We start from the raw sequence: 19,127 nt of genomic DNA on the forward strand, positions 1-19,127 counted from the left end.
TGCTGCTTGACATACTGGGGCACTGGAAATGCCTTTTCCTTTATTATGAGTGTCAGACCTGTGATTGTAAAATATTCCTGCAGTCTAATGCCAGGATTCAGGCCTTCTTTGACTATCTTGGACTTAAGATGAGTGAAACATCGATTAGACCTTTAGCAGGTAGACCAGTTGCAGCACTACTCAAATCACACTTAGTCAAATCATCCCAGCACACAGTCGACTATAAACATTTGACAGCAGCTCTTACTAGAGGATGAGGAGGCGGGGTCCTTTGGTCAATTAGTGATTAGGTCTGTTTGGTTCTAAACATAAAGTTGGTAAAAACATTTAGAAAACCCAGACTCAATTTATGCCATTTCTAGTTACAAAATCAGTTTGTTACTTTTATTTACCTGCCATGGCAGTTGAACAAATTGACCAGGCTCTGCTCAAAAATACCCACATCTGGATAGTGCTAGTTTCCCACCCTGGTCCACACAGTGCTTAGCTCCCACCTTGTGGCTGTTTCATTTAACCAAGGAGACGTTTTGATCTACAAGAACTTCCACATCTACCACTGAAATGTGTCCTTGGTTATAAAAGATTGTCCACAGGAAGCTGAACAGTGTAGGATCTTCACCCTTTACTTCTGCAGCGAGCATTGATATAATGCCAGGATATGTGAAAAAAAGACAGGAATAAACAAATGTATCAATCAAACTAAACACATGCCAAATAAAAACACAACTACAAAGCTCAGGAGTTGTCTTTTAATGATAGTAGGTTGCATAGCTTCACAGTAGCACCAATATCACAAGTGTAGGTACACCGTCAGTAACAATGACAAACCCAGGCATTACACTTCAGTTACACTGTCACAGTTTGGCAGAGGCAGCTATCAAGTAAAAATGTCAACTGAAAGATTAAGACAACAAGAAGGTTTTTAAAAGTGGCAGTGGCACAAATTCTCCAAAATAGCTTTTTGATTATAACCATATTAAAAAGCAAACTTTTCCTTCTTCATTTGTGTTTAACCAACCTTTAGAAGAGTAGAAAAACAGAATAAAAACATCAAACACATTCTCACTCTAAAAACTTGGATAACTATAAAGATAGAAAATCATAGTAAAAGCTTTAAAATGCATAAATGTTGCATAAGAATCAAAACTGGCCTGAGGGAAAATAAACTACAAAGATGCAAAACAAGATGTAGTTTAGAGAACAGTAGTTTAAAGCATCACAGTTTTTGGTGCCACAGGTTTGGGCTGAAGTAGAAACATAAAACAAGACATGCATAATATACAAAGCTTTAGTCTTCAACCTCCCATTTTTAACTCCTTCTTAACTATTAATCCCTTTTGTTTCTGATACTTTCAGCTGAAACCTGGTTATGCAGCATATTCTTAAAAGCTGTTTCGTTATTTTGGTATTTTTAAGATAAAAAAGATAGTTAAATAAAATAGGGACATACAGTAACTTCAGATATATTTACTTTAAGGCACATCTCTAAAATAAGTCTCCATCAGTCTGCACTGACACTGCAAGTCTACCTAAGACACTTCCAAATTAAGTTTAATTACAAAAGTCTGCATATTTTATAAATGCACTGGATCCCAGAATTTAAAAGATTAAGATTCATAAAAAATAAATACAATTAGGTTAGGGAATTAAATAAAAATGTTTCAGTCAATGATAGAGATTAAAACCCTGAAGTCCACATGTATGAATTGATGTAATGTGCATTCTGTGGAACATTTTAAATGAACAACAAATGAGAGGAATAAACTTCTGTAGTCAGGGTAAGAAAAAAGATAACTTGCATTGACCTAGAATAAAGCATAGAAAGTCTTCTGTGTTTTCATTTAATTATTTTTTGACCTTTCATGACTTAAATGTTCAAGACAGCAAAGAAATTATGTTGATATTCTAATAATCTAACTCACCTCAAAGGCTCTTTCAGAAAAAGAAAAAAACCTGAATACAGAGCAAAACAGTCTGCTGAGTTATATTGATGGCTTGAGAACTTCCTTGTATGTAACAATCAGACTCTGCTTATTTTTTCATGTTTGAAGAGCATGTTCTTTTAGAGATGATTAATCCTGCAAGAGAAGAGGAGAGAGAAGCACAAGAACATCAGATGAGTTATTATTTAATGTTAAGTCAAGTGCCTTAAATGAGATTTATTATGAATTGGTGCTATAAGAAAAAAGGCTGATTGACTGAACATGAATCACACTGAGTTCGCTCCTGTGCGAGAAGTGCTAATAACGTTTAATTTGACTAGGTTTAATCCTGTCAGAGAAACAAGCATCCAAAGCAAATGAAGTACAATAAGGCTAATCTGTTTTCTAGCTGTGAACCAGAGTCAAATGAGGGGAAGTGCCAGAAAACTTGATCAGCTTAGGTCAGTAAGAAATACTTTCACAGTTGGATATGTTTAGGAGTGTATTATGCTGTTCCTAAATTCACATTCTGATTGTTTAAGCTCAAATAAAACATAATTACTGATGGACTATAAATATTGGAACAAAAGTACCAGCACTCTTAAAAATGTTCCCCTTTTTAAAAATATTTTTAAGTGCTGTTAAACAGAGGGAGTTTTTAACACAGTTTGTCCAAACATCCTAGTTTCATTTTGGATGCTTGTATTATTTTCTTTGTGCACAGGGACAAAAATTATTTCAAGAGGATCTGGCTGCAGACCTCTAAGGTTGGGGGACATTTACCGTGTGGCAGGAAGTGACATACATTACCCAAGCTGGAATGATGGACTGCTCGCTGTCAGAGGTTCTGAAGGTTAAGAAGCTATTGATCACAACAGCAGAATTCTATGAATAAAAATCAAAAATTTACTGAGGGGTATACATTTAAATTTCATACACCACAAACTAAGGAAAACCCAAAGAGGGTTAGGGTTAGGCACCCGAAACCATAAAGGTTTGGGTTACGGTAAGGGGGATAAAATTAAAAATAACACACCACAAACTACTGAAAAACTCAGCGAGGATTAGTACATCACTTCATGTCCCAACGTCAACGTCGCCCCACTGTAGAGGTCTAAAAACAGATGAGCCAAAAACACCCCACCACAGAGGTCTGCAGCCAATCAATTATTTCAGCAAAATCTAAAACTAGGGTCAAAATTATTGCCCTGTTTTAGAACTGATCTTTTTGTTGAGCTATAGCACAAACCCATGTCGTGCAGTGATGTGTTTTAACTTTGTAATGCCCTAAACTGTAAACTTGAGGGTTATCTGCCATTTTACACAGTATTAAACCTTCAGTAAGGGTTTGAGCTATCACTGGAGAAAGCACCATGGCAAAAACAAAAGAAATCAGTTTAGATTTGAGAAAAAGAACTGTTGATGTTCACAAATTTTGAAAGAAAATCTCTAGTCGTCAGAAGCAAAATTGGGTCTGGGGCTTATTCTTCCAGCACAACAACGACCCAAAACATATGTGGCTCTTGTTGCAGAACTACCTCCAGAAGAACAAAGTGAAATGTCACTGACTGGCTCACACAAAGCCTAGACTTGAATCCTATCGAAAATCTGTGGGATGAACTAAAGACACAGATCCATGCCAGAAGACCATCAAATCTGGAGGAGCATGAGAGATAGGCCAAAGAAGAACGGACTGGGATTCCTCAGGAGACTTGCTGAAAACTACAAGAAACAACTGCAGGCTATTATCCAGCAAAAAGGAGACAAGTGACTATTAGTATCAGTGGGGTTAAAAAATTTTGGCCCTGGTAGTTTTTGATTTTTTTGTTAAATAACTTTGTTTCTGTGTGCAGAGTAAAATAATGTACGCATCCAACACAAAACTAGGATGTTTGGAAAAGCTGCTTCAAAAATTCCTTGATCTGTTTATCAGAGAGCAAATTTTTCTCTGGTAAAAAAAAAAATAAAAAAAAAAATAGCTGTACAATAGAGACACAGGATATTGGATCTTTCTTATTGGATATTTTGATATGCCAATACTTAGTAATTTTAGCCGATACAGATATTTCAATGTAATTCAGACCTCAAACTTCAGTCTGTAAAAATCACAATTTAAAGTTTGAGGATAAACCAATTTTAAAAAAATCTGTCCTTAAATGCACTTTAAAGTGCAAGGAACAATTATGAAAAATAAGTAAGACTTCAGCTGAAGTAGGTCTGTTGGTCCTGCCAAAAACTCCACCAACTTATTTGTTCATACGGCCATATTTACTGCTGATATTGGATATTAGCTTTTTTTTTTTTTTTTTTTTTTTTTTGCCAAAAAATTGTCAGAAATTTTTATATCTGCCGATACCAACAATTCGCTTTATAAGCCACTATCTACCAATACCAGTATCATGCTGATAACATCGTCCATCCCCCTGTCCAGTTCAGACCAAAAACCTCAGTCCTGAACTTCAGAGTTTAGGGAATAATGATTTGAAATGATGAAAACAAATTCAGCTGAGGTACATCTACTGGTTCTGCTTTAAACTCCATAAGGTCAATAGTTCATCTTAAAAAAAAAAAAAAATATATATATATATATGTATACATATACATATATATATACATATATATATGTATACATATACATATATATATACATATATATATATTTACATATATATTTACATATATATACATATATATACATATATACATACATATATATATACATATACATATACACATACATATATATATACATATACATATATATACATATATATACATATATATACATATATATACATATATACATATACATATATATATACATATACACATATACATATATATATACATATATATATATATATACATATACATATATATATACATATACATATATATACATATATATATATATATACATATATATACATCTATATACATATATATACATCTATATATATACACAAACACATACATATATACACATATATATACATATATATACATATATATATATATATACATATATATACATATATACACACATATATACATATATACATATATATATACATATACATATAAACATATATATATATACATATACATATATACATATATATACATATATACATATACATATATACACATATACATATATACATATACATATATACATATACATATATATATACACATATATATACATATATATACATATATATATATACACAAACACATACATATATACACATATATATACATATATATACATGTATATATATATACACAAACACATACATATATACACATATATATACATATATATATACATATATATACACAAACACATACATATATACACATATATATACACATATATATATACATATATATACACAAACACATACATATATACACATATATATACATATATACATATATATATACATATATATACACATATATATACATATATATATACATATATATATACATATATATATATATATACACATATACATACAGTTGAAACCAGAAGTTTACATACACTATATAAAAAGGCACATAAACTTTTTTTTCTCACCGTCTAACTTTAAATCAGATTAAACTTTATATATATATATATATATATATATATATATATATATATATATATATATATCTATATATATATAAATTTTAAATTTTTGCATACTTATTTGCTGACACAAGTATCATGCAGACATCATACATCCCTCATTTCTGAAGCCTTACATGGCCAGCCCCCACCCCATATTCCCTTTATTTTTAACTCCCTGACTGCTTCCTGTGATGCACCAGCAGGATCCTACTAGCGCTTCCTACCACTCAACAGGTCACAAAATGTAACCTTGCCTCTGCAATGTGGACCACTTTTTTTATGATTTGTAAATTTTTGTATTTGTTTTCATCATTTTGGCTTATTTATTTTTTAAGCACTTTGTAGCTTGTATTTTGAATACAAAGTGGTTAGTATTATGGCAAAATCACAGATAAATTTACATAGTATTTGTGAAATCTAGACAGTGTGCAAGAGATTGCTTGCAATTCTTAATAATCAAAAGAAAAAACATCCCTGTATTTGGTCAGAGGGCTTACATTTTTGTAGTTTTAGTTTCAAGACACAAATAAGCATTGTTTGTTACAAGCATTGCAATGAAGTTAAAAATCCTGGCATCATGACAAAACTATCCTGCTGTTTTTGAATGTTAAAGCATTTCACTCACCGTCAGCCTTTTTTATAAGAAAGTAAATAATTTACTTTATTATTAAAGTAAATCATCTTTCTTACAGTCTACTGTTGTACTTGTTAAAGGAACGATATTACCATTTTCAGTCTCTTTCATAACCACTTAAGAACTCTTCACGGTACACTGCAGTCATATCTCGAGGAACAGACATCCATCTTTACATTAAGTGCTCTATCCATTTGCTTCCTGCAGGACTGATTGACATGTTACACAAGAGGCACTGTGTTGTTCTGAGACTTCTTTCTCAGAAAATTGACTGTTGCAACACGTCAGGTGTCTTGCTAGTATATTCTATAGAACTGAATTGCGTGTCATCAGTGGTCTGAAATTGCAACAAATGTATTTACCCCTTCCCAGCGGTTGTTTTCTACTCTTTGGGCTTCAACTGAAGTGCTTGACGTAGGACTCTGCTGTCTGCTGTTTTCTTTCTCTGTTGATGATTGGCTTCCCAACACTTTCCTCTGTTTAACAAAAAAGAAGTCATACTAGGTGAATGAATAATTAATCAAATGATGAAGCTGAATTCAAGATATTCTGTAAAGTTTCATTGCAAATAAACATGTTTTTTTAATTCAAATCTATTCTAATAGCACTAGAAATCAGCCAGTAAACTGTATCAACACTGTCATAAGTATTATTTCCACCACAAAATAAATTTTCGAAACACCAACATCACCAGTTTTAATGCACTGCGTAGTAGTGTACACTTGAGGCAAAGCCCAATGCCACTGATGGCTCAAACTACCAGTCACAGTGAAGGGTATTGAAAAGTAACAGTGCTATGTGACAGACATCCACTTGGGGTGCACTCACACTAGGCAATCTGTACAGTGCCTGTGCACATTTGAGTTTAAAGTCGAGTTTATTTGACCAGTGTGAGTGTGCAATTCCGCACTTGCGATGCAGCACACTCCCCTGGCCTCATCATGGAAGGACAAGGTAGGCCAAAGCATAGCAGAAATGCAAGTGAAGTGCACTAGGGCAGGAATGTGACATAATGAGATATGGACCTGACATTTAAGCACAGAAGTATAACTTTGGAAAATACTGATTTGCAATATTTACAAATAAAGATATCTCTAATTCACATTTTGGTCCATCTATTAGCAATTATTTGTAATTACAGGAAAGAAGAAGGTTAATATAACACAATGAATTATTTAAAGGAGGCACATTGAACGATCTCTTCAGCAAAGAGTAACACTGTAAAAAGTATGCACTTCAGAGCTCACGTTGCACACCAGGCAGCAGCTGCATGCTCAGCAATCACACTGTCCAGAAAGAAGGAGGCTGATAGAGATGGCAGGATGGAGAGAGGAGTATGTATTTTGTCTAACTTGTTTTTAACAAGTTCCAAAGATTTCATCAGACCTGAAGAATTCAACCAAGCATGCACAGCTCCGCTACAGCCTCTCATCCTAATGAAGCCGAGTCCTGTCCATATTTCTGATCAGTTTCTTGCAAAGTTGGGTCTTCATGAATGTTAGGGGTTTTTGTTTTGTAAAATACATTTTCTTCCTTCTATTGAGCCACAAACAGCAGCTCTTTGGATAACACCCACTCTCATCCTCCTTAAATGAGACACAGGCCCAGTCCATATGTCCACACTCACTGACTTTAGGCATATTCCTGCAAGGCCCGTGAGGGCTTAGGTCTGTCCCACTGTCAAATTGTAAAGTGCATGAGGGATTTCTTGCAGACTTTTTGCGCCCTGTATGCACCCTTTCCATGAGTGGGCATATCTGCAGATTTAGTGTGAGGGAGTTACCCATACTTCATACTTTGTTCATACTGCATGAACACTAATCAGTTATGAGGGGTTTTCTCCCACAAAAACAATAAATATTACAGAATAAAACAGCCTCTTCATCCTCAAGTCCTGACGCAGTTAAAGCTCAAGTCTGACTCGATTCACCAAATCAGGACTTGAGTCGGACTCAAGTCTGAGTCCTGGACTCAAGTTCTACAAGACTGTCTGGTCATATAATCTCTCTCATTATCTCTCTATCACACAGGCATAAACAGCATCACAATCCATGTCAGCTGGAGGTCCACGGGTAGGCGTATTTTCTGCTTGTCTTGTTTCCTTTATTATGAGAGTCATTAAACAATCATGACAAACATGTCAAACATGTCAGAAGTCCATCTGACCAGTAAGGAGCAGCTGGTTGACGCACATTTTGACTGAAAGTTGGTGCAACTTCCAAGTGAGTCGTGCAACTAAAAACTTGTGTCTGAATTGGATGGTTTTTGCAGTGTATACCTGGCTTTACAGAGACCAGAACACACATTTTTCTCCGATCCTATGCACAGATGTGCATTGAGTATGCAACCACAGGCTTGTTTTGAGGGAGAAGGGTCTAGTAGCCACTGAATATGCATATTAATGAATCAACTCTTTTTGTTAGGCTGTGATATAACACTTGTACCCTCATAAAACAAAAAAGTTATTTAAATTTTAGGCCACATCACCTATTTCCAGACAACTTTAAGTCACCAGCTGTACCAGTGTGTTCTAGTAAGAGAAATCTAGTTCATCAAATTTTGAAGCAGCCTTGTGCGTAGTAATCAAGAATATTTCCAGATTGCTTTTAACAAACCTTGATCATTCCACCTAGAGAGCGTGACCGCCAGTGTTTTCTGCTGAAAGGTGCCCGAGAGTCAGCTGAAGGTGTCACCAAAGGCTGCTTTTCAAACTACAAAAAAAAAAAAAAAAAATGGAATCACGTTTAGTTTTAAGGTTAGTAAGGTGTTTGCCCCCCCAACGCTGACCCAATGTACCTGTCTGATGAGTTTCTTCTTTTTGGCAGACTCAGGCATGCTATTGACATGCTCGAAAAGCTCCCTGAGGGCAGACTCTGTATAGCTTTGAGTCTCAGAGGACTTGGCTGTGGATGTGCTGCTGACCTCACCGCCCATTGTTCTCAGTGAGGGAGAAGGGGAAGCAGCTGTTACTGCAGGCATGGTCTCTTTGTCTTTAGCCCCAGAACAGAGTGTTGAATCATCCTAGAGGATCAGATGCAACAAGACACTAATATCAGTTACTTCACTAAAACAACCTGTAAGGCGTTGTGATTATGTGTATGTGTTCAGTCATACACTGCACAATCATGTTAACACCAAACAAATAACTTTCAAAATCTGAATACTGAAACAGAAAACAGAATTTTCCCTCTAAGATCATCTAACAAACATTTTTTAAAGATTTTAAATTGGTGGGATTAATAAAATGCTCAAGATACAGGATAAGTTAGAAACAAAAGGAAAACTGGGGTTTTTCAAATAACTTTCAGAATTCTGATACAATACTGTAGCGTTTTCACGATACCAGAATTTTGAAACAATACTAGCTAAAATAAGAAGATACTGATATCTTTTTAGATACAACAAGAATCTCCTGGATTCCCAAAGGTGCTTAATTTAGTAATTCTTTTCATTTCCAACATGCACATAAGAAAGCTCATAAACACATACCAAAACCCGACCAACTGTTTGTAGTAATGCAAGGCAAAATAAAGCTAAAAAGTGTATGGGGCTGACCTAAATCAAATCCTCTGAATTATCAAACAAAAACTAGAACAAGTGTATGCAGCAATCGTGCTCTCTGTGTTTTATTTTTTTTTTTTCTTATTTTGGTCGTTTTATAGATATCTGTGTTTGGGCAGGGGTCAGGATGTAAAGAAAAACTTCTAGGTACCATGAGACATTAATGTCTCTCCCCTGCTCTCTATCTGTCTGTAACAGACACCAACATTAAATGCTAAAGAGACTCAATAAAATGTAATTACTGGCCAGTGAATCAGAAAGTTAGCAAGGATAGAGACTGTGGTAGAGAGCGGAGCAGAGAGGCACATAACTGGCAGAAAGAGGCACGACTTCAGCATCAGTCAAATGAATCCTGTATCTTCCTTCATGTCTGTAAGAGGTGTTGGTGTATTTCTAACTTTAGAGCATAACTGCTGTGAAACAATCAAAAAATAAAATCTCTCTCCATATCACCTCTCTGTTTAAAAAACAAGACACAGGCACTCACTCCCATTTGATTGCCCACAGCTGTGCCCTGTCTCCATTTCAACTCACAGCATCTTTGGGTTGAAAAATGAGTGTGTATATGTTTTTTCTCCAATACTCCGGTATTTTCGGTACTATCCAATGTAATATAAAAAATACTGGATCATTTAGAGCACAGAATTTCAAAAAAGTATAAAAAAATATTGAAAACCTTACAGTGCTAACACTTTTTATTCACATGACTTAAATAACAAATAAAGAAAGGACAAATGGCAAGAGCACTCACCTTTGATTGTAGACGTTTTGATCCTGTGTAGTACAAGCGAGTATATTCCTTAATATATGCTGGTGCCTTCAACAAAATTATAATTTACATTAATGAAAGGACATGTTTGAAATAAATCAAGTGTGCCTTTGATTACCTGATTGACATTTAGCATTGTTTTTTCAACTGGGAGGTGTACATCATGGATATGTTAAAAAATCAATGTATTTGAATAAGAATACAGAAACAGAAGCCTGTTATCAAGTAACTGAAAAGCGCTGATTGCTGCACTGATTGTTCTTAAATATTTCCTTTCTCATTTTAATTATGCATTCTCTCTCCTTTCTTTGTTTGCTTTTCTTGTAACCATGGCAACAGCACCAGGACCTGTCAAAACATGTCAACTAAGGTAAATAAAAACAGACTATGAACTGAAAAAGGAAACCACTGTTGATATCTGACAGAATTTTTCATTTGTTGGAGTGGAAGTAAAGTTTAGTACAGAATAATGAAAAGTCCAAAATATATCAGCCCCTATGTTGTGTTTTGTTATAATTAGGATACACAATAATGTATATAAATAGGACACTTTGAGTTTTAATATAAACATACATAAATCATATATAAACCAAATTACACATGCAGTTAAAAGACTACTGTCTTGCCAAGAACAGAGGAGAAAAGTACTAATTGCATAGCAGAAGGACTAAGGGAGCCTTGGTTCAAACGGAGATAAAAGTCAATACCAAAATATTGTTACATTGTACAATTGTTGTGTACAGCAATGACATTCATTTAGTTTGAATTAGGAATACAGATTTTAGATGCACAGAAATGTAATACATGATATATAGAAATATAAAGAGCAAAGTAACCTAGTCACTGACAATATTCTGAGTTGATGACAACTTCATGTGTGTTCATCATCTTAGGTAGCCTTGATATCATTAGTTGACAAACAACAAAAAAATAAGGTTCATTCTGCATCTTCAGGAGCAGTGCTTTGCTTCTGTTAGACCTATGTTTACATTATATGACTTTTACATACAGTTCCCTTAGAGAGTATTCACCTCCTTGGATGTTTTACCCATTTTTTATTTTACAAAAACAAAATTAAAAATACTCTAGTGATAAAGTGAAAACCGATGGATGGATTTGCCTGTTTCCGTGTTTCTCACTGGCAAATCCATCTCGCAAAGCCCCCATCTGAACCATTTGGGCCCGGTTAGAAAGTGAAAGGACCAATCAGTGACAAGGGGCAGTATTTTGGGTGTGGCGGAGTTGTGCCGTAAGCAAGCAGCAACAAAAGGCTGGCGCAATTATGGCGGAAGAAATTAGCATGGAGGCTGCTATAGCGCCAGTTTTATCAGAACTTGACAGCATTTCTTTGTCAAAAGAAGAGCAAAGAACAAAAAGTCGTGTACAGACATGTCTACAGTCGCCATGGTTCGCATTCACTGAATGTCTCTCCCTCACAATTGACAGCTCCTCAGTCTCCCCCTCCCCTCAGGTTAAGAGTCTGGGTGTCATCCTCGATAGCTCTCTATCATTCCAAGCTCACATCAATAATATTACCTGGTCTGCATATATCCCCACCCCCCCATCTCTCTGATCTCCTCCACATAGCCACCTCCTCCTGCTCCTTCAGATCTTCCTCCTCCATTCACCTCACAGTGCCCTCTGCCCGCCTCAGCACGATGGGGATCAGAGCTTTCAGCCGCTCTGCTCCCCAACTCTGGAACTCACTTCCACCAGACATCTGGAACATTGACTTGCTCCCTCTCGTTAAATCTAGACTCAAAACCCACCTGTTCAGGATAGCCTATTCTTTGCAATTACTTTGTCCCATTTTATACCGTGTTAGCTTTTATCTGTTGTTTTATTGTACTTGTTTTAATCTGTAAAGTGACCTTGAGTGTTGAGAAAGGTGCTTATAAATAAAATGTGTTTCTATTATTATTATTACTTTGACATTAAAGAGTTTTTTTATTTTAACTGAAAAAAGAAAAAGCCAAATTATACTGATCATGATTTCTTTATTAAATCAAAGAATGGGTAAATATCTAAGGGAGTGAATATTTTTTATTGGCACTGTAGTAATTTGCATGTGTTATGGGGATTCATCTGTGTTTGAGGTAGATTAAAATATGTTAAAAAAAAAAAAGTTAAGGTCATAGTGAGATAATGTCTCTACCCAAAACTGAACAGATAAAGCATCTCCTTGTGCTAAGCAGAATATTGACTATAACAGCTAGCATGAAAAAGGTAGCAATGCTAACATAAGTGCATGAATATGCAGAGGCATACATAACTAAAACATTGAAATCTTTGTTGCATGCTGGTTTTTACCCAGTGGTCTATAATTATGAGGAGTGACTGTGACTATCCATAAGGCATCAATGTAAAAATTGAAATATCAGAAAAAGTCAGTGAGCATGTTAAATTGTCAGCACATTTACAAGCCCAAGGTAAAGTGATTTATGTTGAACATGAGAGACCAAAGTGGGCAAGTTACTTACCTTAAAAAGCTTTTGGGAGTGCCTGATAAGGAATGCAACACCATTATTCAGTTTCTCTATGTTTCCCTGCAGATCACTTGCCGTCACCTGCCATAAAAATGAGAAAGAACAAAGATTAATGCAAATTCCACCAAATAGAGGTACAAGGAAATATCCTATCACTTAAGTGTTGCAATATTATGTTAAGTGACAGGGTATCAATTCCCCATTTAACTAATTTACTGTTAATGTAGGGTTGAAATACAATTTACATTAAGTTTTAAAAAGGAATGGAAACAAAGGTTCTTACATTTTTGGGCCAGATGATGTGTGGAGCAAACATTGTGGCTAGATTAATAGCAGACATCTTGTTGATGTGTTGGTTACGAGCTGTTTGGAAGAGCAGGTCTAGTAGCAGCTTCAAGAGGCTGCGGTTTGCTGGTGGGAGCAGCATGACAAGCAGCTGATATGCTTCAATCTGGCGTTCCTTGTCAGGCACATTTGATTTGTCCCCATTCTCATCAAAACGAGTCAGCTCTGGACAAAGCAGATAATAAAATTAATACAAGAGTGAGGAGGGGTCATCGCACAGCCACTTCAATAATGAATTTAATCTTGGGGGATGAAAAACACAATATTTGAGTCACCTCCAATCTTTAGGTGAGCACAGTAGTGTCTGTGCGTGAGAAGAGGCTCTGGCAGCTCTCCCAGGTAGGCTTTGAGCAATGTGGCTGCATCATTGGGGTGGAAGTCGCCTGTGTCCAGATCTATCTCTGTGCCAGCATTCAGCAACTCCCTCAGGGCTGCCTGCCTCAGGCTGTGGCCTGGCACACGGAACAACCCCTCCACATGAAGGTCTGAAGCATTTGAGAGAAGGATGAAGAAAGACAGCCACAGACGTGGGGAAAGAGGTGTGGTGTGTAGACCGGTAGACACAGAGTGAAAGAGACACAGGGAGTCAAAGACATAGAAGTGAGCACAGAGATTGAGTGAATGAAATGGAAGGAAGGAGACAAGAGGAGCAAAGTGCTTTGAAATAAATTATTGATCTACAGCTTTTGCGCCCAGTGTCCACTTTCAGTGGGTGACATCATTGCTTTCTAGAAATAAACCATGACCTCATGCTAATGCTCTGCACTCCTCCTTAGTTAAGTAGTAAGGACATAGCTTAGATGCTCAGCAAATCAAAAATCTGAGGGTTATTTTAGATACAGGCTAATGAAGCAGTATGACTAGTCAAAGTACTGGACTTAATAGATCAAGTGTTTATTTATATTTTTTTCTGACACACTTACCATCATAGTGAGAGATATTTACTTCTTTTTGAGGTCAAACATGCAAAATGTATGATTTCAGTAGAGAGACATCCACAGATATCGGTCACGCCACAGACTCAGTCAAATATCCATTGCATGAGATGTATTTCACATCTACCAGGGCAACCACCCATAGTCTGTGTTTGGGAAGGACAGAACCTTTGAAAATAATCTTAGAAGGTGATGGACAAATGTTGTGTTTGTCACATTCATTGGGGGCCAATCAGATTGACAGGACATACGATGGAGAGGGCATGCGCAGCCCCAGTGAGAAAACTACTTAATGAGGCAGCCACTATTGTTGTTCACTATCAGTGGGGCCATTTGGTGAATCAAATTCATGTTGAAGCATGTCAGGAGAAGAGCAAAAACACATTTTCTGCCAAAAAAAGCTGTCAGCCTGGTTCAGTAAAGAAATACTGCCCATTTCTCATGAAAAACTGCTGCCATCATTACACTTAAGTTAATTGCCTGACTGGTAGCCATTGGTCATGACTTGTAGCACAACTAAACCTTGCCTGTAGCCACCACCTTCTTCTCCTCCAATGACCCTGATTCATCCCTCCATTTTCACACCTGGCACAATCGTTTCTGAGGTTTTGCAAGATGGATCTACCTGATGAAAGATCTGGCCAGTCCACTGGCTCTGCAAGGCGAATCTACTTGTATGTCCCACCACATAAATGCACCGAATGAAGTGCCATATAATGCCAAAGAGGAAGCATCGCATACCGTTTCAACTTTTTCATCAGCTTCTGTCCGCCAATATTATCCTATACTCCTGCACTCTTGGATGATTGTTGTGATATGCTACTTTATCAACAATAAACCTTCAAGCATGCAGCTGGACTGCTGTGATTAAAGACTGAATGAAACATGTTGAAAGGTGAGCTATGGTATTGTAGTGTCTTTAAATAGTGTGCTGCTGATTAATACAGTCAAAAGAGCAGAAACACAAAAAAATTAACTTACACAATGAGGCAGGGCAGGATGGCCATCCCTATTGCCTGAGTACAGCGTCACTCTATGAGAAACACTGATATCACAGATCTAACAAGTAATACTCACTTTTACTCAGGTATTCAATAAGCTGATAGATCTGGGCTATTCCTTCTTCAGTTAAAGGTGCACCAAAAACCACTCCTTTATCTGAAAGACATCAAATGGAGCAGAAGGATTGATTACAACAAGTGTGTAGAGCTGGATGATGTCATTCAAAGTATCCATAATTACATTATTCACAACAGTAAAAGCAGGACAAGACAAATAACCATAAAATTAGTTTAAAAATGCATTGATTAAAGTGAAAAGGTCATTTAAAATGAGTAACATGACTGTATTACAACATATAAGCTACCTCAGTTCTTTTTAATTACTGATGCATAAAGCTGAAACATTCTCTTTGTGCCAATTCTGAATTGTGAAGTGAACAGTGAGGAATTACAGCTTCTTTCTCACTGATGTGTGAAAAATAAAAATAAAAATAAGAAAATGTGTCTTTGGATCTGGACTGTGTCAGCAGAAATACAAATTTTATCAGGCAGAGTCTGATTACCATTAATGAGTGGGAATTGACATATCAGTACTGGTAGATATTAGTTTAAAAGTTAATCATTGTATTAGTAGATATGAAACTATCTGCCCAAAAACCACAACCTATCTATCGGCAGTAAATGAAGGCTGTAACAGACCGATATCAGCTGAGGTCTCTTTCTCTGTTAATCCTGTCATGATACTTAACAGAAGGCTGAGCAATTACTCAAAATTTAGATTAAATTACAATATGGCCTATTGCAATTTTGAAATCGCAGAATGTACAATATGTTAACCTGAAATGTGTGTCAAAATACCAATTGGATACTTTTTTGTCATTTCACAGTATAGATTTTATGCTCTACATATCATGCAAACATACAACTGTTATTCTTTTATACATAGTGAAAAATCCTACTTTCCTTTGTAGAATATTTTTTTCATAGTAAAATGAGTATGATATAAAAATCTTTATTCCCTTCAATACAACAGTTCACACCACATATGCAACATGAGTCAAAACAATCACAATTAGGTATTTTTTCAAAAGAGTTCAGCCATATTTGTCATGAACATCACTTACAAGGCTGTAAGTTGTCAGTTTGCCACTGTAAATTAAGTAGTTAAATACAAATCCATCATTCATATTTATTCATGCATCATCTTATTTCACCCTAACATAAAGACTTGGCCAACAGTAAAGAATGGCTTTATTTAATCTATCTGATAATGTGTTAGTTATAATATAGAATGATTTTTTTTTTTTGCTTAGGTAAAAATACCTTAAGTGAGAAAATAAAAAAATAACTTCTTATAAAATCAAAATCTCAGTACTGGCAAAGAAAACTCACAAAATGTTCAGCCATACTTTACAGTGTGTTCTTGGGAAGTTTCTCTTTTCATCCTTAAACTTTGAAATGGGCTTTAATGACCTTAGTTTTAGGTCTGAATGAATTTGTAAATACTGGCAGATCAGATATCAGCAAAACTGCAAAGTCTTGCATCCTCAGTGGTGACTGTTTTTTTATTTTGTGTTATTGTAAGTTAAACTCTTCTAATGTCTGTGAAATATAGCTGCACCATAGTCAATAATGTCACCAAAAAGTGACAAAGTCCACCAAAATGTCACCCACTTACAAATTTCAACTTCAATAGTGTAAGGATATGCAGCCTTCCTTTTTAAATGTAACAGTAAAAAGCTTTGGTTTTGTGCTCTGTTGGCGGAGCCAAGTAGCTTTTCTACATTTTTAAAAACATTTACAGACATGAGCTATTCAATAATAAAATATGAAACTCTTCTGAAAAAGATAAGGATTTTACAGTTTAATCTCAAAGATTTATCAAATAGTCTTGAACATAACTGTCAGATAATTGATCATGAAAAAAGCTGAAGCCAATCTACAATTTAGAAGTAGCTAATATATTGCAATTTCATGTGCTTTCACAATAATAACATCACAAAAGCCTGCATTTATCTCACCCAAAAGAGAAGACTTATTTAAAGTGAACAAGTGATGCAACTAGGGGTGCATACGTTTTGTATTGAATGGCGTCCTGGTGGGATCACATACTTCTATAAGACTCAAAAGGAGCGGATGAAGGTCAAGCTATTACTCTCATTTTAACTGTTGCTAATTTGGTGGGGAGATGTAGGTTTCTTTACATTTATTTATTCATTTAATGTTGATTCTGTGTTTAAAGCACGTGTATTGGTTAAAAGAATGAGGAAAAGTCTCACCTAGAGTCTGTAATGTACAGTCAATCCTGATTTTTTGCTCATCAGAATATTTGACTGTCACTCGTGCTGATCATTTTCTCAAATGCCTACACTGAATGCAGAGTTAATAGTATTTATCTAGATCATTTATGTTCCCCAAATACATATTAAAACACGAACAAATAGCTGCAGAGATACTAGCATATGTTTAAAATAGTTTGTGGGTGGGTACAAACATACTGATGGCTCTGTCTACCTTTCCGTTTCAGGAAGTTGAGTGACCGTAGAAGGCTAGCGGCGGAGGGCACCCTGGGCTCGGACTCTCCAATGAGCTGAGCAAATTCATCCCCTGGAAGGTCTATGAGTCGAGTTAAATTGCTGAGAATTAAATCCGTGAATGCCTGTGGGTGCTCGTGTCTCAACCGCTCCACAAAGAAGTCAGGGTTAAATATCACAGGCTGGCTTGATTCCGACTTCCCCCGACTGTTAAACACACTGCATTTTGTTTCCCTGTTTGGGAGAAACAGAGACAGTGTGAAGGTTCATTCTGGGGCACAAATTAGCACTACGAATGTTTTCCAAACTTTAACCGGTAGAACAGAGTTGTAGACACAGTATGTGGTAAATAACCGTCATTAGCTGATAGCATAACAGTTTATTGCTAAGTTGGCTTCATGGCTAACGCGTACGCTGACAAGCTACACGACAAAAAATACTACGAATCACTCTAAAACCATATACTTTATATTGCAGTTTTTAAACATGTCAACAGACGCCATAATAATCGAGAAATGAATACCTTCTGCTCAGTTTGTGATTGTTTTGGGGATCATCAACAACCGACGCCATCTTCGGTTTGAATCTTCCGCTGCTTCATTCTTAGTCCCGCCCACGGCGTTTTGATTGGCTGTCATATACGTACGTCAAGACAGCTAAACTGGAGAGAGAGCACAAATCATACGTCTGCACCACACACACTACTATGCAAATTCTTTAAATATAATTTGACTTTTAAAATCATTCTAACATTTGCAGCAGTTTCTAATAAAATCACTCAATAAACGGATGTGATATTAATTAGAAAATGCTTAAACCGGCGCTTTTTGTCAGTGTTTAAAAGTGCTTTTAGGACTGTGTTTTTCAAAGAATGGGTTCTGGCCCTTGGGCGGTCGACAGAACCCACTCTTTTAAGATTATTTTTAAAAGCATTTCAAAATGTAGGCCTGTGTTCTTTTATCTTAATATTTCAACCTAAAAAATAGCACAAACCAAAGATATTAAGAGTGATTAATATCTAACGAGAGAGAAAACGATTTATAAAAAATATTTTTAACAGTTACTTTTCTGTGTGTTCTCTCTGGGTACACTGGCTTCCTCCCACCAACAAAAACATGCTCATTAGGTTGAAAGGACTGTGCTGTTGTGTAGCATAGAACTACATGGTGTATTATTTTTAAACTCCTGTCCCTACCTAACACCTATCTGCTTTTACAGTGTCATTGATTTTTCTTGCTTCATTCGTCACATGTCCAATATTTTTGCCATTCTAGTTCAACAACTGTACGCAGCTCAGTAAACAGCTCTGATTCATATG

General features: G+C 35.9%; 1 protein-coding gene across 1 annotated transcript; it reads right to left on the minus strand.

Annotated features, from left to right (window-relative positions):
- Positions 1-735: 735 nt before the first annotated feature.
- Positions 736-18,434, minus strand: LOC121510634 (rho GTPase-activating protein 19-like). The gene is made up of 11 exons (XM_041788768.1): positions 18,333-18,434; positions 17,790-18,043; positions 15,352-15,432; positions 13,615-13,824; positions 13,278-13,504; positions 12,989-13,075; positions 10,491-10,556; positions 8,975-9,199; positions 8,794-8,889; positions 6,541-6,654; positions 736-2,078 (listed from the first exon to the last, which is right to left on the minus strand). The coding sequence occupies exons 1-11, from the start codon at positions 18,380-18,382 to the stop codon at positions 2,073-2,075; spliced, it is 1,416 nt and encodes a 471-aa protein (XP_041644702.1). The 5' UTR covers positions 18,383-18,434; the 3' UTR covers positions 736-2,072.
- Between the last annotated feature and the right edge of the window lie 693 nt (positions 18,435-19,127).

This window comes from Cheilinus undulatus, linkage group 6, assembly GCF_018320785.1.
Source record: "Cheilinus undulatus linkage group 6, ASM1832078v1, whole genome shotgun sequence".
NCBI classification, from domain to species: Eukaryota; Metazoa; Chordata; class Actinopteri; order Labriformes; family Labridae; genus Cheilinus; species Cheilinus undulatus.